The sequence below is a fragment of the Plecotus auritus genome (genome assembly GCF_963455305.1).
Source record: "Plecotus auritus genome assembly, chromosome: X".
In the NCBI taxonomy this organism is placed as follows: domain Eukaryota; kingdom Metazoa; phylum Chordata; class Mammalia; order Chiroptera; family Vespertilionidae; genus Plecotus; species Plecotus auritus.
This window is the reverse complement of record NC_137784.1, coordinates 44,639,662-44,661,197: the sequence shown is the minus strand read 5'-3', so window position 1 is coordinate 44,661,197 and position 21,536 is coordinate 44,639,662. Positions and strand designations below refer to the sequence as shown.

Below are 21,536 nucleotides of genomic sequence, written 5' to 3'. Positions count from 1 at the left end.
GTCTATATATCAAATGGTAGGCTGGCATTTCCTCCCAGAGGAAAGTAGAAGCTGGCTCCCAGTTTCTTTTTGATGACACCTAATATAGATAATGTGACTATTTCTAAAGGTATCTCCCTACCACTTCATTTAAAGTCAACCAAGGAGATAAAATGATACTATTAAGAACGGAGCTATTTACAAAGTTCCCAGTTCTGGACACATTCACCTGGTTTGATGCCTTAAGTATGAGAAGAGTGGGAAGGCTGTGGGCATTTTCTTCAGGCTGAGCCTGGAGTGTTAGTGGACTGAGAGGTCATTGTAAATTATCAGGACCTTATTAAACTTCAGAAAACTTTACTGATACAAATTTCATTATAGAGGTCTCTGCTTTCCTCCTTTCTCTTGGGAGTGGAGGTGTGGGTAGGGGGAGGGAAAGGGGATGTGTTGATGGACCTTCAAAAAAGTAAAAGGAAATACAGCAAGGTTAAGTTAGGGAGAGAAAAAAAGGAGATCCCTGGCCCAGAGGAAGGAAACTCAGGGGTCTAGCCATGTAGCCCATTTGAATGGTAGGAAAGGGATACACAGGGAAACACTAGGGGCCTGAGCACTGGCCTCACCAGGCACCTGTCTATCTGTCAGTCAGTCCTTCCAGGACTTCCCTGTGGACACCACCCCCCCTCCTCTGGCTGGGATCACTCCCAGAATGGTACTAGTAAGATAACACGGCCCTGGGGGGTGGAGGGCAGCCTAAAATTAGCACCCTGGACCTAATCAGCCCAGGGGCTAACACCTAGCCTTCAGGCAGTGTTAACAGTGGGAACTGAGAGTCTCTCCTGACCCAGTTTTGAGGCAGTAGGGGCTCCCCAAGGAGGGACCACCAGGGTCCAGTGCTTTGCATAGAGGCAAGAGCAGTGGTAACTGTGGGCAGTGCAGTTTCAGGCAGAAGCCCGGTGAGTACCTGGAACTAGGATCCCACAAAACTTCCATGGATTAGTGAACCTGCAGGCTCATGGGTTGTTCCTGCTGGGTCTGGTTTCTGGGGGCACTTGGGACTTCTATAGGGAACCTTGCTTGCAGAGGGAACCAGGGATACAATGATGGCTACCTGCTGTGTCTGCCCTAAGGGGATGTGTCTGCCTAAGCTTTGGGGTACAAATAGGCCTACTTCTTAGATAAATTGCCCTTATACAATTCAGGAAGTTTTTCTATTTGTCTTTATGTCCTTGTGTGGTATTTGTGAGTCTGCGTGGAGGTGCAGCAGGGTGGTCTCAGGGCAGAAGGGCAGACAGAGCTCCTCAGGATGTGGGGAGGAAGGTGAGTCTTAAAAATAATCTAATAGTGCCTGGGGGATTCCTCTAGGGCCCACAGAAAATAGCCATTCTCCTTTATGATCTCTTAAACTGGATTAATATACTTTCAAGAGGGCCTTAGAATTCAAAGGATCCAAAACATAGATAGGACAATTACCTTTTATCCCCCTAATCTCTAACTAGAAATTTAGCATTTCTTCAAGGATGAATATAGGCAGCAAATTGCAGTAGTATTACTAATTCATGTAACTTGGTCATGAGAAGAAATGACAGACATTTCATATTACAGTTATGACAGATTTCTGCATTTGTCATGTATGTTTATCACCAATATAGAAATTATTAGATCTTGTTATTTAATGTGTTTATAAGGAACATTTATTACTATATCATGCAGTTTTAAAAATATTTTAATAGCTGTATTTCAATATAATGTTTTCTTTAATCCTATGTATTGTATTTTATATATTAAAATTCATTCTGAAATGGGACCAGAGATTTAAACAGATTCCCACAGAGGCCAATAACACACACACACACACACACACACACACACACACACACACACAAAGATTTGAACTCCCCGGCACTTTGGGGATCGGGAAATAAATTCTTGTACAGAATGATCACATAATGACTATTGATTAATAAAGCACAACAAGGTGAGGTTAAACAAGTAGAGTAGTTAGAATTTGTTATCCCATCTATTAAGGCACAATCTACTCAAGTGCTCAAGCTAGCTGGGGGCCATGGCTTGATTTCCCTCTGGAGGCTCATTAGACCCTGCTGTGGGTTCATGATATGACCTTGGTGAGAGCTTCAAATTTTCCTCCACACTCCCTGCCTTCTCCATCTCCCTGAACACAACTCCCGCCTCACCCCCAGAATATTAAGAAGGGCACCCTTGCTGTCTGTCAGAAAAAAAAATGATTTGTAAAGAAACATTCCATGAATGAAGTCCCTGGAATTCAGCATAGCCCTCAAAGCTGAGGATTCTGGGAACTGCAATATGAATTTGCTTGTGGCAAGGGAGAGAGTCATGTGTTCATTTTTACAAGTTGCAATAGAAAAACATTATGAGGAGTAGGGAAACCTGTATTCTATTTCTGGCTCTGGTATTGCCTTGTTGTAAGGCACCTGGAAAACCCCTTATCCTCTCAGGTCTCAGTTTCCTCCACCCACAAAATGGGGATAATACAGTATTACCTCTTCCACTGTGGTGAAATAGGTTTGAAAATCACAAGATTATAGGTTTATTCTGGGTATATTGCTAATGAAACAACTGACAATATCAGCCATATGACCTTGGGGAAAAGTCTCTGCTCTCCTATGAGCCTTGATTTTCTCATCTCTAGATTTAACAATTTTAATTAAATGATTTATTAGGTGCATTACAGCTCTGAAATTATGGGACTTCAGGTAGGGACCTATAGTCATAGAAGACTTAAGTGATAACATCATCACAGTAAAAATACTCAGTACTATATTCAAGTGCTATTCTAAACACTTAATATGTATTAACTCATTTATTCCTAACAATAACCCTCTAAGATTGGTACTACTATCGTCCCCTTTATGCAGATTAAGAAATGGGCACAGGGAGATTAAGTGATCTGCCTTGGTCACACAGCTACTAAGTGGTGGATCTGGGATTAAAGCAGAATGCCAGACCATGTTTTACCACTACTTTATAATACCTTTCAATTGGCAATGGGAACAAAAGAGACCCATCTAGAAGGAGTTATAATGCAGTGTGATGACTTCTATAGTGCTATAAAAGCACAGACTCTGAAGGAACTAATCCATCAGAAAAAAATGCGTGTGACAGAAGAAAACATGATATTTATGGAGAGCCATCATTTCTCTTCTCTTATCACTAAATCCTGAGGTATAAGTAGAGGATTAGCAGAAAGTAAGGCTGGAGATGTGGGTCAAAAATTTCCCATGAGGGACCTCTGAGCCAGGCTAAGGCATCTGGGCTGATAAGATGTGTATCTTTAAGGAATCATTTTAGCCACAATGTGGAGAAAATATTGAAATGTGAAACTAGCTAGGAGACTACTATAACAATTGAGGCAAAAGATGATAAGGGCCTAAACAAATTACTGGCAATGAGGATGGGCCTGACAGCGGCAGTCTATAGATGTCTCTAGGAAGTTAAATCCACAGGAATTGATAACCAATTGGATGGGAGTGGGACAATGAGATAAAAGGACTGAAATGAGTCTTGGGTTTTTGGTTTGGTTGACCAGGTGGATGTAAGGAACTGAGATATAGACCAAGTTTTATGGTAGTTGTGGTGGTAGTTGTGGTATGATACTGCTGACTTTGAAGTGCCTGAAGAAACTCAGTGACTAAATACTTTTTGCCAAAGAGAGAGCTTGGAATGATAGACTTAAAACCATTAGAATAAATGTGAGAGCTACAACTATGGGGCTGGAAAGAAGAGCATTAAGGAGAGAAATAAGGAAACATAACTATCAGGGGAGAAAAATCAGGAAAGTGTGCTGACCAGGAAGCCAAGAGAGGACTATGTAGGAGGAAGTGGTCAGTGAGGAAAGATGTCCCAGAAAAGTCTGAGAAGGAAAGATCTGAGAAGCAGTCAGTAGATTTAACCACAAGGATGACTTTAAAAAAAAACAAAACAAAAAAACTATCTCAGTATGTGATTGAGGGTAGGTGGCGTCAGATTGAAGATTGTAGAGAAGGGAATGAGAGGTGGGAAAGTAGACAGTAAACAACTCTTTGGATGTGTGGATGAAAAATAAAAAGATGAATGGAAAAGTATTTAGTTGGGACAAATGACCATATAAGTGTTTTGTTTTGTTTCCTAAGATGGTTGAGAGGGAGGAGCCAGTGAGGAGGTTGAAGGTGCAAAGAGAGGAAGTTCATCTTCAAAGACCTAACATATTGTAGCTCTCTTCATCTTAACAGACTCATGAGGCCAGGGACTAAGTACCAAAGAAGGGGAGAGTCCTGCCCAAGGTTACTCAGCTAGGAAATGGGGGTGCTAAGTTGCCAGCTGAGGTCTGCCTAATTTCTAAAATTCTCTTCTTATAATTTCACCCTGAAATAAATAAATAACAAGACCATATATGAATTTGATGCTTGTGAGTAGGGAAGGTTCTAAAGTTGAGGGCAACCCCACCCACCTGGGAGACCCCACCAACCCACCTAAATTTTTTTGAGGTGTGTACTTGAGGTCTCAGGCTAAAAAAGTGGGGTGGAAGTGGATAGTAGATAAAAGGAAGTGTGTGGCCCTGAGACCATGGCTACAGGTTATGGGAGAGTAGGGAGACTCAAGTTCTGAAAAACCTATCATATTATGCTGATGACATTACAAATGGAATTGGGTGACTTTGACTTTGGAGCACTAGAAATATGATTGTTAAGGTCAAAGAGTTAGTTTGAGTCAGTTATTGTGTCATGGGTGATTTCATAGGGTCTGGAAATAATATAGAGAGATGAGTTGAGGGTTGAGGCAGGGCTCTAGGCTAGGTGGGGCACAGAGTATAAGAAAAGGCTTGACACAGAGGGATGGGGAAGCCATGGGCTTCAAGAAGGTGCTGACAATTAAAGGGACTCCTGAATTGAAGTGGTCCTGGGGCAGAATCCAGTTGTCACCAGAGAAGAGGACTTGCCCTGGAAACTTCAACTATTTCCTGCCATCCCTTTGACTTAATTTTACTTGAAGTGTACTCTTTCTAATGCCATCTCTTTATTTAATCATTAAATGTCACTCTCCATCTATTTCCTAAGAACTTTGTTGTCTGAAGAATGGGGCATGAGTCTGAGGGACTTTGAAGAGGTTGACCTTTATCTACAAGGCTAAGGGATAGAATTGATATAAGAATGCTCAGGGATGAGAGCTTAACATCACAAAGCACTATTCTGTTGGCCTAGCAACTGCCAGACCAAGGCCACATCATTAGTTCCCACATTTTAAACTAAGGAAGATGCATCTACCAAATTCCCAGCCATGATGTACGTTCTACTAGAAGTGGAGGAATACAAGATGAATACAGGGGTCCTCAACCTGGAGTTTACACAGTAATGAAGCACAGATAAGTGGAAATGTGGTGAGAAAGTTCATAGTTGAAGTCTACTTATGATCCTTTGGAAACCCTGAGCAGAGGAGCTGATTAGGGAGGGCTTCCCAGATGTAGGAGTTTGAAGGGCAGGCAGAACAGCAAAGGCAAAGACACTAAGCTGTGAAAATATCTGATCTGTTTTGGCAGCCATCTCCGTGCCCTGAAATAGGGTGGAGTAGGTGTTATAAGCAGGGGACCCATAAGTGAAGAGCCTGATGGTGAAGGTGGGGGGCAAGGGCTGGTATCCAGGCTTTTGATGGGGATTGTCAGTCTCTCTCCCACTTTTGGCACCCACAGATCTGGCATATTCTCCTCCTCATAATGAGAATGGTTCTGCTCTAATAAGCCAACATGAACTTCATGGACATCAGCAAAATCTTCTCCCTCTTGCAGCCTGACAAGGAGGAAGAGGACACAAACACAGGGGAGAAGCAGGCTCTCCGTGAAGCAGTACACAGAAATGACTCCTATACCTTGGACCAGCTTTTGCGCCAAGAGTGTTACAAACGTTTCATCAACAGTAGGAGTGGCTGGGGTATTCCTGGGACACCCCTGCGCTTGGCTGCTGCTTATGGCCACCTTAGTTGTTTGCAGGTACTCCTGGCCCATGGTGCTGATGTTGATAGCTTGGACATCAAGGCACAGACACCACTTTTTACCGCTGTTAGCCATGGCCATCTGGATTGCGTGCATGAGCTTTTGGAAGCTGGCGCCTGTCCTAGTGGAAGTGTCTACAACAACTGCTCTCCCATACTCACAGCCGCACGTGATGGTGCTGTTGCCATCCTGCAGGAACTCCTAGGCCATGGTGCAGATCCAAATGTCAAGGTTAAACTACCTGTCTGGGTGTCAAACATAACTTCATTTTCTGGTCCCCTTTTTTTGGCTGCAGTCTATGGGCACCTTGACTGCTTCCGCCTGCTTTTGCTCTATGGGGCAAATCCTGACTACAACTGTACTGACCAGTACCTATTAGCTCGTGTCCCACAGCCACGCACCCTCCTTGAAATCTGCCTCCACCATAATTGTGATCCTGAGTACATTCAGCTGTTAATTGATTTTGGTGCTAACATCTACCTTCCATCTGTCCCCCTGGACTTGGGCTGGAAAAATGATAAAGGCACCGTATTACTGTTACAGGCCCGAGGTGAGTGTCAAGCAGGCCAGTCGTATAGGCATCCTGGTGTGAAGGTCTCAGGGCCCCAAATTATCCCCAAACCAATCCTTCTGAAATGAATCGCAGAAAACACCATCTTCCTCCTCTACTGGAGCCCCAGTGGGGAAGAGGTTACATATTCCTTATTAGGGACAAGATCACTAAGACAAGGTAGAAATATAGCAGTAGCTTGATATCTTGTTTTGGCACTGCCCTCTCTAGTCCTCAGTGGGTCCCTATTGCTACTGTACATTGAAAGGGGGGTGGGGGACATTTCTTAAAAGGAAGAGAGCATTTAGGGCTACAGGAGTAAGGGCAGTGTGAATGTAGCCTTTGGTGGGAGAATTGCCCTGAGGATTGCTTCTCATGACCTGTTTCTCCTTGCTGCAGCCACACCACGAACACTACTATCGCAGGCCCGTTTAGTTATCCGCAGAGCTTTGCGCCAGGCCAACAAGCCACAAGCCATTGACCAGCTGGATATTCCTCCTGTGTTGATTAGCTATCTCAAACACCAATTGTAATCTTGCAACCTACCCAGAAACCCATGATATCCCCAAAACATACCGAGGACCCAGATAACTGAAGGGCACTACAGCTCCTCCCACTCACTTGGAGCTGCTTTCCTGTATTATCCTCCACAATAAAATAATTTACAAAATAAATTCTGGTGTCTGTTGTGTGTGTGTAGGGGGGCTTGTTTATTGGGGGTTAGTGGTCTGGTTGGCCATGAGGAAGGATGGTAACGGTCTGGCATTTGACAGGAATGAGTTCTGACCACTGTAAGATAAAAAGTGAAAACTCAATGGTCCACACTTGCCCACCAAAATTCTAGAGAGAATTTGGAGTCGTGTTGTTCTAGAAGCAAGGTCCTGAAGAATTAAACTAGGTGGAAGGGTAGGATTAGCTTGCTCAGCCCTGTACCTGCCTCCATTTCTCTGGCTGCTGCAAGGCACCTTTTTAGGGGCTGTCACCCAATTTCCTATTATTTTGAGTCAAGTGACCAAGGAGACCCACATTCACTCACCTTAAATCATCGGCTGCATTCCCACTAGTCCAATTTATAATCAAGATCAAACTGAGAAAATAAACTACCAAGTATTTATGACAGAATTTAATGCAGAAAAGAAATTGGTTACATAGCTGATAGGCAGAGAATCCAAGCAGGACGAGAAGGTAACCAAGATATTAGTGGCATCAGGAGCCCAAAACCATCCCTAGGCTGGAGGGGTGAGGGGGAAACTATGCCCAGAGTCCAGGGACAGGGGTCACCTGATGGAAAGTGGAATCAAAGGTCTGTCCATGGGTGCTAGAACCATAAAAAGAGAGATGCTGCCCAAACCATAGGAAAGGAAGAAATACCTTCTCCTTTCCCGCATTCGTTCCCTTTAATCTACCTCCAATGTCTCTCTCATTGCGGGGAAACTGGAAGTCAACTAATATGAGAACCTGGGAAACACAGCCTACAGGGTTGAGCCCCCTTGAAATATAAGGCAGATCAGGGGAAGATGAACAGTGGAGGAACAGTGGGAGGAGATGGCGTGATCTGGGTCAGGAGCTGGGATCACACAGCAGAATTGGAAGTATAATGACAGTCGGAGCCATAGAATATACACAGCAGACACCACCAGAAGCAAAAAGGCAGAGGCTAAATACCCTGGCTTCTCCATTTTTCCTACCCTCCCACCAGTGCTTCTCATTGGTTGAACCCAGCCAGAAGATGATTGATGAGAGATCCTGGAATTCACAGTTAGTCCCCTATGATGTGGAGAAAAGCAGGGGAAGGAGGAAAACATGACCAACATAGATAACTATGCAAATTCAGATCCAAGCACCTTCATTTTGCTAACTCTTTATCCTTCCACAGTACCTTCTTATATTTCTCCTACATGATACCTGCATGGGGATGTGAATGTGCAGTGAGAGACACAAGATGAAGGAATGAAGAAGGAGAGCTCAGGCAATCTGTACTTTGGGAAACACTATAAATGTTCAGAGCTTTTCATGGGAGCTGCCTTGACAGCCCCGCCCCACCCGCCCCACATCATGATCTATCACTGGGTAAGGGAGGCAGGGAATGGGGGCTTGAACTGACTTGCTTCTCCTACCTCTTACCTCCTCCACTCTCCCTAGCTCCTAGTGCCAGAGAAACTTTAGGAAGGAAGGCAAGAGAACTGGACATCTATCTCCATGGTCTTGCCACACTCAGCTTCCACACTTTCATTCTTATGCATTTTGGAGAGCAGTGCAACTGTTTATCTCCAAGGAGCAAGAGAACTGGAGGACCAGGCTGTAAGCATAGACAAAGGGCTTCAGGGCAGATATCCCCATCTGTCGTCTTACAGGTGAGTTCTCCTGACTTTGCCCTTCCCATTCAAGGCCCTTGGGGATTAGGAGTCAACCTCACCAACCCCATCTGCTCTAGGCCCCTGTGAAAGTGTACCTTTCAAATGGGCCTGTCCAGGGTTGCCTCCCCTGTGGTATCTGGGACACATTCTCTGACTAAGTTAAGCCCATGTTATTAGCTATTATATTTCCAGTTGCCTGTGCTGCTGGTGGGCACAGACCACTTCAAGGCCTGGTGTCTTAGTCCCTTCCACTCCCCAGGTCTAACCATTCCCATCCAGACAACAGGCCAGGGGTTGGAAAAGATCATCTCAAATTCTGATGATGACTCATCTGAGACAATCTTTCTTAGGAGGTGTGAGGAGGAGGCAGAGGTGATGTCACTATTCCTGGAGTAAAATCTCTCCCTTGGCCTTTACTCTCTTGTTAGCACTGGTCCCAGATGATAACCTAGTCTCTCCCCCGCAACTCCTACCACATCCACCAGCTTCTGAAAAAGACAAATCTTAAACCTTTCAGGTGAGCTAGGTCCCTTCTCTCCCTCCTTCTCTCCATCTCTCCCTGTCCCCTCTTGACTTCCTTTTCCTTCCTTCCTTCTTCCCTCCCTTGTTTCTTCCCTTTCTCCCTCCCTTCCTTCCTGGCATTGCCATGAGTCTGAGGCTGGCTCAGCTCTTCACATGCCACTGATCAGTCTGTATTCTCTCTTGCAATGGCAAAATTATTTTCATTTGTTCAGAAAGGGGACCCCAAAAGACTAGATCCAAAGTGCAAAATAATCTATTGGACTTCAGAAACCAGAGAAATCCCCTTCATCTGCTATCTTGAGGGAAAGTAAGATGGAAGAGGTGGTATTAGATCTGGCACTGAATTGTGGAAAGGGTTTTAATCAGCACAGAAGAAAAGGTATTAGTGGAGAGAACTCAGTGAGCAAAGACATAGAAGTGGGAAAAAGCAGGGCAGTTGGAAAACTAGTTAAGGTTGGTGCAAGCTCAATTTATTTGAACAATAACTAGGCCATGGACTAGACTGGAGAAGGCCCTAAATATCCTACTCTTTTGGACTTGAAGAGTTCAGTTCTTGCAGTGGGGTATGCACAGTCATAGGAAATTGCTTGCTGAATGCACAGAAAACACATTCTCTGATTTCCCAGGGCAGATATGGCAGCATTACATTTTTTAACAATCTACACTAATAAAAGAGAAACATGCAAATTGACTGTCCCTCTGCTACGCCCACCAGCCAATCAGGAGTGAGTATGCAAATTAACCCAACAAAGATGGTGGTGGCCACGGAGCTGGAGCAAGCAGGAGGCTTGGGTTGCCCCTGGTGATGGAGGAAGACAAGCTTCCCGCCCACCCTGGCCTTCGCTCAAGGAGGGGCTGGAGAAAAAAGGAAGGGCTGGGAGCCTGGGTTGCCAGGGGGCGTGGCCAGCCTGAAAACGGCCCGCAGCCCCTTACCCAGGCTGGCCATGCCCCCATGGAGTAAGATTCCCCGCTGGGGGGCCTGGCCACCCTGCAAACAGCCATCAGCCCCTTACCCAGGCTGGCCAGGCACCCCAGTGGGGACCCCCACCCTGAAGGGGGTGTGGCCAGCCTGAAAACAGCCCTCAGCCCCTCACCCAGACTGGCCACCCTCCCCATGGGATGAGGGTCCCCACTGGGGGGCTTGGCCAGCCTGCAAACAGCCATCAGCCTGTCACCCAGGCTGGCCAGGCATCCCAGCGGGGACCCCCACTCTGAAGGGGTGTGGCCAGCTTGAAAACAGCCCTCAGACCCTCACCCAGGCTGGCCACGCCCCCCCAGCGGGGACCCTCATCCCATGGGGGCATGGCCAGCCTGCAAACCACCACAGGCCCCTCGCCCAGGCTGCCCCACACCCCAAGGGAACCCCCACCCTGATCCAGGACACTCTTCAGGGCAAACCAGCCAGCCCCCACCCATGCACCAGGCCTCTATACAATAAAAGGGTAATATGCTAATTAGACTGGGAGACCTTCCGGACATTCTTCTGGAGAAAGCCATGGTGGTGGGGCCGAGGTAGAGGCGATTAGAGGCCAAGAGGGGAGGGCAGTTGTGGGTGATCAGGCCAGGATGGGATGGTAGTTGTGGGTGATCAGGCCGGTGGGGGGTGGCAGTTGGGGGTGAGCAGACCAGCAAGGGGGCCAGTTGGGGGCGAGCAGGCCATCAGTGGGGGTCAGTTGGAGATGATCAGGACAGTGGGGGGGGGCAGTTTTGAGTGAGCAGGCCAGCAGGAGGGCAGTTGGGGGCGAGCAGGCCAGTGGGGAGGGGAGGTGGGGGCAAGCAGGCCAGCAGGGGTGGCAGTTGGGGGCAAGCAGGCCAGCAGGGGGGCAGTTGGGGGTGAGCAGGCCGGCAGGCAGAGTGGTTAGGGGCAATAAGGCAGTCAGGCAGGTGAGCAGTTAGGAGCCAGCAGTCCCGGATTGTGAGAGGGATGTCCGACTGCCGGTTTAGGCCTGTTCCCTGTAAACCAGCAGTAGGACATCCTTCGAGGGGTCCCAGATTGGAGAGGGTGCAGGCCGGGCTGAAGGACCCCCCCACTCAATGCATGAATTTTGTGCACTGGGCCACTAGTGAGATATAATTGGCATATAACATTATATTAGTACAACATAATGATTCTATATTTGTATATATTGTTAAATGATCACAATAAGTCTAGTTAACATATGGCACCATACATAAAATTTTTTTGTGTGATGAGAACTTTTAAGATCTTTACTCTTTTCAAGTTTCAAATATGCAATACAGTACTATTAAATGTAGTCACCATGTTGTAAATTATATTCCTGTGACTTATTTATTTTATAACTGGAAGTTTGTACCTTTTGACCCTCTTCACTCATTTCACCCACTCCCCACCCTGCCTCTAGCAACCACCAATCTGTTCTCTGTACATATAAAGTCATTTAATAAAATTTTAGATTTCATATACAATTGAGATTATATGTTATTTGTCTTTCTCTGTCTGACTTATTTCATTTACCATAATGCCCTTAAGTTCCATGTTGTTGAAAATGGCAAGATTTCATATTTTTATGGCTGAATAATATTGAATTGTATATATACACCACATAATTTTCTTTATCCATTCATCCATGGATGGACATTTAGGTTGCTTCCATGTCTTGGTTATTATAAATAATGCTTCAATGAACATGGGGATGCATATATCGTTTTCAGTTAGTGTTTTCATTTTTTTATAAACTCACACAAGTGGAATTGCTGTATCATATGGTAGTTCTATTTTTAATTTTTTGAGGAACTTCCATACTGTTTTCCATAGTGTTGTACCAGTCTGCATTTCCACCAATAGTACACAAGGGTTCCCTTTTCTCCACATCCTCACCAGCACTTGTTTCTTGTCTTTTTGATAATAGGCATTCTAATGAAGTGGTATCTCATTGTAGGTTTTTGATTTGCATTTCCCTGTTGATTAGTGATGTTGAAGCACCTTTTCCTATACCTGTTGGCCATCTGTATGTTTTCTTTGAAAAAATGTCTATTCAGATTATCTGCCTATTTTTTTTAAATCCTCAACCCAGGATATGTTTTTGGTCGATTTTTAGAGAGAGAGAGAGGAAAGAAGAAAGAGAGAGAAAAACATCCATGTGAGAGAGAAACATGAATCAGTTGCCTCCCATATGTGCATTGACCAGGAATTTAACTCACAACTCAGGTATGTTCCCTTACCTGGAATTGAACCTGCAACTTTTTGGTGTATGGGACAGCACTCCAACCAACTGAGACACCCAGCCAGAGCTCTCTGCCCACTTTTTAATCAGATTAGATTTTTTTTGTTGTTATTGAGTTGCATGAGTTCTTTATATATTTTGAATATTAATCCCTTTAATAGACATATGGTTTGCAAATATTTTCTCCCATTTTGTAGGTTGCCTTTAAATTTTGTTGATGGTTTCCTTTGCTGTGTGCCCAGGCTTTTTAGTTTGACGTTCCATTTGTTTATTTTTACCTTGTTTGTCTTTGCGTTTGATATCAAATACAAAAAATCATCACCAAGACCAATGTGAAAAAGGTTATTGCCTATGTTTTCTTCTAGAAGTTTTACAATCTCAGGTTTCACATTCAAGCTTTTAATCTGTTTTGAGTTCATTTTTGTGTATGTGTAAGATAGTGATCCAGTTTCATTCTTTTGAATGTGGCTGTTCATTTTTCTCAACACCATTTATTGAAGAGTGTCCTTCCCCCTTGGCTTCTCTGTCATAAATTAATTGCATGAGTTTATTCTTGCAGCATTAATTTAACCATTCTCTTGAAAGCACAGAACATTTGACTATTTACAAATTATTTGTGCACCCATCATTTCATTTACTTCTAGAACAATTTTACTTTGTAAAGTAAGTCGAACAGTTTTTGTGCAAATGTGGAAACTGAGGTCCAGAGAAGGAAAGAAGCTTATCCAAGATCACACAGTAAGGGAATAGTAGAACCAGTACTGGAACACATGGGACTTCTTGTTGTTCAGACCTGGGCTTTTCCCAGCATGCCATGTTCTGCCTCATGTATGAATGGAAGCACTGGAGAAGGGGGAGGAGCAAGCCCTGACTCATTTTCACAGGCCTGGGCAGTGTGTATGCAGGGATGCCTCTCACTGAGAGGGGTGGCATCCTATTAGCTGTCAGAGGCCCCAGCCCCCAATATAGAGCTGGCACTAATGAGTGATATGGCAAGTCAGGGAAAGTTGGCAGCCCCAGGCACTGGGGAGAGGCTAAAGGGGTTGGGGCAAGTTCAGAGTGAGGGGCTGGGTATGTGGGATAGCTCTGCCTTTCCCTACTTCTGGTTATTTCCAAACTCTACAGGGGCTTCATTGTTTTTCTAGCCCCAGAGAACCCTGTTTTGACTCTCACGACACCATGTGCCTTCCATTTCACCAACACTCCCTTAGCCTTACCTGAATATGCAGATCCCTTTCCCAGCCAGAGTTACCTACTTTTCCAGAAATGACATTCCCAGTCCCTGTGGTTTGACCCTGCAGAATCTTCCATTGTTTCACTCAGCAGATATTTATTGAGGCCTATTCTGCCAGACTCTGTGTTTCAGGCACCACATGATTTTATGCTTTTTTTTCCAATTGCCCCTACTCCCCTGTATTCACTTCCTTCTATGTCCATCTTTGATCCTGTGTTCATTCAATTGCTTCAATCTTTTACCCAGTAACACAATAACTTTGGATCAAGCCATCATTCTCTCCCAGACCTGGGTTAATGTACAACATAGAAGAAATTGAAATAACTAATTATCATATAAATCTAAAGAGTTCGTATTCATTGAACATTTACTATCTGCCAGGCATTGTGCTCAGTAATTGCTGAGCATGGACTAACTCATTTAATTCAATGGCATTATTTTACTCATGAACACTTTATATTAAGAAACTGAGGCACAGAGGTTAAGTAACTTAATCAAGGTCACATAGCTAGAAATCAGTATCTCATGTAAATAAATGGGATTGCTGTACATTCCTGGGGGATAGTCCCAGCTAAGCCTTTATCAACCTGTCCATTCTGTGCAGTAACTATTTCAAACTGTGTCCAATATTAACAAGGTTCCTTGAAACCCCCCCACTACTGCTTTGCCTCTCACTTTGGGGACTTTGCTTCCGACCTCCCAGAGCAGGTAGAGGTCTTCAGATATGACATCTTTAATTTCCCATAACAACAAAATTTAGTGTATCCACCCATCCTTCCCTCTTGTCTTGATCCCTCCTCCCAGTGAAGGTTAACTCAACTCTAGGGGCTCTGAATCCCATCCCCAACACCTATCCAGGTCCTCCCACCCATCAGTTATCTTGCCTCCTATATCTTAAACTTGATTGATTTTTCCCCCTCAGCATATAAGCAAACTCTTAGGCTGCATACAGTATGTTCTCTCTTTTCTCACAGACCATTCTCTTGACACCCTACTGCAGTCTGGTGTACACCCTCAACCCTGATCCTATTGCCTTGCCCACATCACCAGTGGCTTCCAAGATCTACATCAAATGGCATCTTGGTTGGACTTATGGGCAGTATCTTTCACATACATCTTGGTAATACCATCCTATATAATAAAAGGCCAGGGACCATAAGTGTAACAACTGGAATGAAAGCTCGACCAGTTGCCATGAGGTGCATTAACCACCTCTCGGTCCCTCCCTTCCCCCACCTCCCCCATTCCCCCACCCCAGCCCACAGGCAAACGGGGACCCATGGGGAAGCAGGTGGGTGGCAGTGGGGTGGGACTGGGGACTGGCAAGTGGGCAGAACAGCCCCTGGCCTGCAGGCTCCTATGGATCAGTGATGGTGAATGGGGGAACCGGGGTGGGTGGCGGGAGGACCAGGCTGGCTGTCAGGCTGTTGGGATCCCCAGCTCATCCCCAGCTACTCTGGGGCTCAGGCCAGCAGGAAAGTGGGTGCCGGCGACTTCACCTCCATGTGCGTGCGCTGGGCCCACCGATGATGGAACATGCTGCCCACTGGGGGCCACTCATGCAGGCGCCACCGCCACTGCTGCTGCTACTGCTGGGGCTTGTGGCACTGCCAGAAGCTGCAGGGTGCGCCGGTGACCTACCTTCCCCAGCGGTGGAGGCAACGTTCGGCCTGGGGACTAGTGAACGGGCAGAAGATGACCCTGATTGCTGGCTAGGCCTAGGGACCCTACCTGCATGATTGTGAGCGCTGGGCCTCTAGTCTTTCATAAAAACATGTGTCTCCCATGGCTTCTGGGAGAGCCAGCACTCCTGGCTCAGGTCTCACTTTGCCAATCCCTCCCTCTTAGGGCTTTTGTGGGCTCCTGGTGTCACCACCAACTAATCAATTCTATCTGCCAAATACATCCACAATTCAACCACTTATTGCTACCTCCATTTCCTCCACCCTGGTCTGTGCCACCATCTGTCACCTGGATAACTATAGTAACTTCCTTCCTGGTCTCATTTCTTCTTCCCTTGCTGCTATAGCCCCCTAGACATTGCACTAAGAGCATGCCAGTCCTAAGCTCAAAATTATGCAAAGTCTAAAGTCTTTAAAATGATTCTCAAAGCCATACACCATGTGCCTCCCATGTCCTTTCTGACCCCCTCTCCTATTACTTTCCCTCACGCTTATTCTCCTCCAGCTGTGCCAGCTGCCTTGTTATTCCTCTAACATTCTAGCATGTTCTCACCTCAGGGTGTTTGAACTTGCTTGGAATGCTGTTTCTCCAGATACTTTCATTGTTTACAACCTCACTTCCCTCACATATTTTAGTGAGGCCTACCCCAACTTCCCTGTATAAAATAGCACCCTTGCACCAATACTCCCTGTATCCCTCCCCTGCTCTATTTTTCTCCATACCACCTATTACCATCTGATACACTATATATTTTATTTATGTATTTTGTTCATTGTCTGTTAGCCCTCATGAGCTTTCATTTATCATTATGGAAAATAGACAATTAAAACAACAATAAATAAGAAAAGACAAAATGGTGGCAGAATAGACAGACATGTCCTGAGCCTTGTTTCAGAACAGACAGAAAGAGCAACTAAATTGAATAACATCCACCTGAATTGGTGAAGTAGACATATTGTCTCAGCTATTGAGATAATATGCAACCGGGAAGGGCAGAGGACACCTGGAGAATGGCAAAATTCAGGGATCTGGGCTGGGGAGAGTTGCGGAACCTCTGAGCCCAGAGGGTCGGGGGGAAACCGCATGGCACTGAGGCACGTCCCTTGGGTCAGGCAAAGTGTCTGACTGTGGAAAGGAGGTCCATGGGACTGCTGGTGGCAGGGGATTCTAGATCTGGGTTTACAGTCACGATAGACTGAGTCCAGAGGGGGCATTCAGGAAGGTTGATCAGACTGCAAGGAGCTGGGAAGAGAGGGGCTCGCAGTGGCGCAGCTCTTTCCCCTCTCTGTGGCCTTTGCTTTTTTTCACTGAACCTAGTTCATAGGACCTTTCAGATATGGACATTCACCCATGGCTGGGGTGCAAGAGAATGTGCAGACTTGTGGAGACTGGGGAGAGGATGGGGTGAGGAGAGGGCCCAGGAGAGGTGTCCGTGAGTCTGGCGCTGAGTCATACGTGAATCGCGGAACCTGGATAGCCATTTTCTTCTTAAGAGATAGCCCCACCCTGCAGTCTTCAGGCAACCAATAAAGTCATACCCAGATAACACCCTGAGTGATACAAAGGAAAAAAAATGAATAGTCCCTGAGAGTCCATAGGGATTGGCTTAAAGAGAGGCCTTCAGTCCCAGAAACAGGAAGCTAGAAGCCACAGACAGTACAAAAAAGTGGTTTCTTGGAGAAAGAAGATGGCTGCTGACTGGAAGGCAGACTGCAAGATAGTGTGTGAGTGAGAAAACAAAGGGAGAGTGTGTGGTCACAAGGGGAGTGTTTGTTGGTGAGATGAGGGACAGCTATACTCCAGGAGATGGTGGGGAACTGCTGGACGGGGATCCCCTGACCAGGCAGCCACCACTGCTGCTGGGTTCCCTCATGTAGCGACCGGATTGGATGCAGAGACTGCACCATCTTGAAGGGGAAAGTGGATGTTATCATATGCCTGAAAAGCCCATGGAATCTACAACTACGGCACCCACCGAACAGCTGCACACAAGAACATAAGTAGCCGAGTGGCGCAAGCACGCGGATTCAGAGGAGCTCTACACTCCACCATGGAAAGGAGAGAGAGAATTACATGACCAGACACCCAGAGAAGAGAGATCATGGGGATACACAGAAATAGCCTGCATATGAAAGAAAAGCAGGCATCATCAGAAAAGGAAGTAAACGAAACGGAGGCAAGCAACCTGACAGAGAAAGAATTCAGAGAAATGGTCATGAGATGGATGAAAAGAATGGAAGACAAATTCGACAATATGTGTAAGAACCAAGAGGAAATGAAGAAGAAACAAGAAGAAATGAAAAATGACATCACTGCTATAAGGAACTCAATAGAAAGAATCAAGAGTAGACTAGAAGAAGCAGAGGACCGCATTAGAGAGCTAGAAGACAAGGTAGGAAAAAATACCCAAACAGAGCAGCTTCTGAAAAAAAATTAAAAAGCAGGAGGAGAGCCTAAGGGAACTTTGGGACAACACGAAGCAAAACAACATCCACATAATAAGGGTGCCAGAAGGAGAGAAAACTGAGCAAGGAATAGAAAACCTGTTTGAAGAAATAATGACAGAAAACTGTCCTGATATAGGGAAGAAAAAACCCACACAAATCCAACAAGCTCACAGAGTCCCAAGCAAAATGAACCCCAAAAGACTGACGCCAAGGCACATTATAATTAAATTGGCAAACACCAAGGACAAAGTAAGAATCTTAAAAGCGGCCAGAGAGAGACAGAAAGTTACCTACAAAGGATCCCCCATCAGGATAGCGACTGATTTCTCAACAGAAACACATCAGGCCAGAAGGGAATGGAATGAAATATACAAAGTCATGCAAAGGAAGGATCTGAATCCAAGAATACTGTACCAAGCAAGGCTATCAATTAAAATTGAAGGTGAAATCAGGAGCTTCACAGACAAAAAAGAACTAAGGGAGTTTATTACCACCAAACCAGCAATGCAAGAAATGCTAAAGGGTCTGCTTTAAAAAAAAAAAAAAACAGAAATATGAAGAAAAGAAGGAACACAGGGGTTAAGAATAAAAATGGCAACAAACAAGTACCTATCAATAAAAACTTTAAATGTAAATGGATTAAATGTCCCAATCAAAGGACATGGGGTAACGGATTGGATAAGAAAAAACGACCGATATATCTGCTGTCTACAAGAAACCCACCTCAGAAAAAAAGACACACACAGACTGAGGGTGAAGGGATGGAAAAAGGTTTTTCAGGCAAATAGAAATGAAAAAAAAGCTGGGATAGCAATACTTATATCTCACAAATTAGATCTCAAAATGAAGGACATAACAAGAGATGAGGAAGGCCACTTCATAATACTAAAGGAAGCAATCCAACAAGAAGAAATAACTCGGGTAAAACATATACGCACCCATACAGGAGCACCAAAATAATAATAAAACTCCTGGAGGATATCAAGGGAGAGATTGACAGAAATACAATCATAGTAGGAGACTTTAATACCCCACTATCACCATTGGACAAATCCTCTATGCAAAAAATCAGCAAAGAAACATCAATCCTAAATGACTCACTAGACTAGAGGAAATTAATTGACATCTTCAGAACATTTCTCCCCAAAGCGACAGAATATACATTCTTCTCAAGTGCACATAAATCATTTTCAAAGATAGACCATATATTGGGTCACAGGCAAAGTCTCCTCAAATTCAAGAAGATAGAAATCATACCAAATATCATTTGAGATCACAGTGGCATAAAACTGCAAATCAACTACAATAAAAACAATCCAAAAAAATTAAACACGTGGAGACTAAATAGCATGCTATTAAACAATAACTGGGTTACCAGAGAGATCAAAGAAGAAATAAAAAACATCATGGCAACAAACGACAATGAAAACACAACAATCCAAAATCTATGGGACACAGCAAAAGCAGTCTTAAGAAGGAAGTTCATAGCTCTACAAGCCTACTGCCAAAAAACAAGAAACAACGGTAATAAATAACCTAACCCTACAACTCAAAGAGTTAGAAATTGAGCAACAAGAAAAGCCCAGTATAAGCATAAGGAAGGAAATAATAAAGATGAGAGTGGGGATAAATGACATAGAGACCAAAAAGACAATACAAAAGATCAATGAAACCAAGAGCTGGTTCTTTGAAAGGATAAACAAGATTGATCAACATCTAGCTAGGCTCACCAAGAAGCAAAGAGAGAGGACACAAATAAACAAAATCAGAAGTGAAAGAGGTGAAGTAACAACTGATCCCATATAAATACAAAATATTATGAAAAAATACTATGAACAATTCTATTCCAACAAACTAGACAACCTGGAGGAAATGGACATATTCCTAGAAAAATACAACCTTCCAAAACTCAATCAGGAAGAATCTAAACATCTCAATAGGCCAATAACTATGGAAGAAATTGAAGAAGTCATCAAAAAGCATCCAGCAAACAAAAGCCTGGGGCCAGACGGCTTCAAAGGGGATTTTTACCAAACATTCAAGGAAGAACTAAAACCTATCCTCCTCAGACTATTCCAAAAAATTCAAGAGGAAGGAACACTTCCAAGCTCCTTCTATGAAGCCTGCATCACCCTAATATCAAAACCAGATAAAGACAACACAATGAAAGAGAATTATAGGCCAATATCCCTCATGAACATAGATGCCAAAATCCTCAACAAAATTCTAGCAAATCGGATCCAGCCTTACATCAGAAAGATCATACACCATGACCAAGTAGGATTTATCCCAGCGATGCAAGGATGGTACCATATGCGCAAATCAATAAACGTGATACATAACATAAACAAATTGAGAGATAAAAATCACATAGTCATATCAATCGATGCAGAAAAAGCATTTGACAAAATCCTACATCCTTTCTTGATAAAAACTCTCAGCAAGGTGGGAATAGAAGGATCATACCTCAACATAATGAAAGCCATATATGATAAACCCACAGCCAACATCATACTCAATAGGCAAAAACTAAAACCATTTCCCCTAAGAACAGGAACAAGACAGGGATGCCCACTCTCACCGCTCCTGTTCGACATAGCACTGGAAGTATTAGCTATTGCAATTAGATAATAAGAAGAAATAAAAGGCATCCAAATTAAAAAAGAAGAAGTAAAGCTGCCCTTATTTGCAGATGACATGATATTTTACATAAAAAACCCCAAAGGCTCCATCAAAAAACTATTAGATTTAATAAATGAATTCGGAAATGTAGCAGGATACAAAATTAACGCCGAGAAATCTATGGCATTTCTATACACCAATAGTGAACTTACAGAAAGAGAGACTAAAAAAGCAATCCCATTTACCATCGCACCAAAAAAAATTAAGATACTTAGGAATAAACCTAACCAAGGAGGTAAAAGACCTATACGCGGAAAACTACAGGACACTGAAAAAAGAGATAGAGTAAGGCGTAAACAGATGGAAGAACATTCCATGTTCTTGGATTGGTACAATCAACATAATTAAAATGTCCATACTTCCCAAAGCAATCTACAGATTCAATGCATTCCCCATTAAAATACCAATGGCATATTTCACAGACCTAGAATGAGCTTTCCAAAAATTTATCTCGAATAAAAAAAGACCCCGAATAGCTGCAGCAATCCTGATAAAGAAGAACAAGGTAGGAGGGATCTCAATACCAGATATCAAGCTGTTTTACAAAGCCACTGTTCTGAAAACAGCCTGGTACTGGCACAAGAACAGACATATAGACCAATGGAATAGATTAGAGAACCCAGATATCAATCCAAACCACTTTGCTCAATTAATATTTGACAAAGGAGGCAAGAGCATACAATAGAGTCAAGACAGTCTCTTCAATAAATGGCGTTGGCAAAATTGGTCAGATATATGCAAAAATAAATGAAACTAGACCACCAATTTACACCATACACAAAAATAAATTCAAAATGGATAAAGGACTTAAATTTAAGATGCAAAATCATAAAAATATTAGAGGAATCCATAGGCAGAGAAATCTCAGACATATGCCGAAGCAATTTCTTCACCAA

General features: G+C 44.0%; 1 protein-coding gene across 1 annotated transcript; it reads left to right on the top strand.

The window, feature by feature from the left end:
• Nucleotides 1-781: 781 nt before the first annotated feature.
• On the top strand, nt 782-7,196 carry ASB12 (ankyrin repeat and SOCS box containing 12). Its single transcript, XM_080652613.1, has 3 exons — nt 782-932; nt 5,681-6,530; nt 6,930-7,196. Exons 2-3 carry the CDS (start codon nt 5,735-5,737, stop codon nt 7,061-7,063), a joined length of 930 nt encoding a protein of 309 aa, XP_080508739.1. The 5' UTR covers nt 782-932; nt 5,681-5,734; the 3' UTR covers nt 7,064-7,196.
• The last annotated feature ends 14,340 nt before the right edge of the window (nt 7,197-21,536 follow it).

Excerpts from the sequence above, each read along its gene's own strand:
- ASB12 (XM_080652613.1), top strand. The coding sequence starts at position 5,735 with ATGAACTTCATGGACATCAGCAAAATCTTCTCCCTCTTGCAGCCTGAC. Across the intron at positions 6,531-6,929 it reads ATTACTGTTACAGGCCCGAG|CCACACCACGAACACTACTA; the intron begins GTGAGTGTCAAG and ends TCCTTGCTGCAG.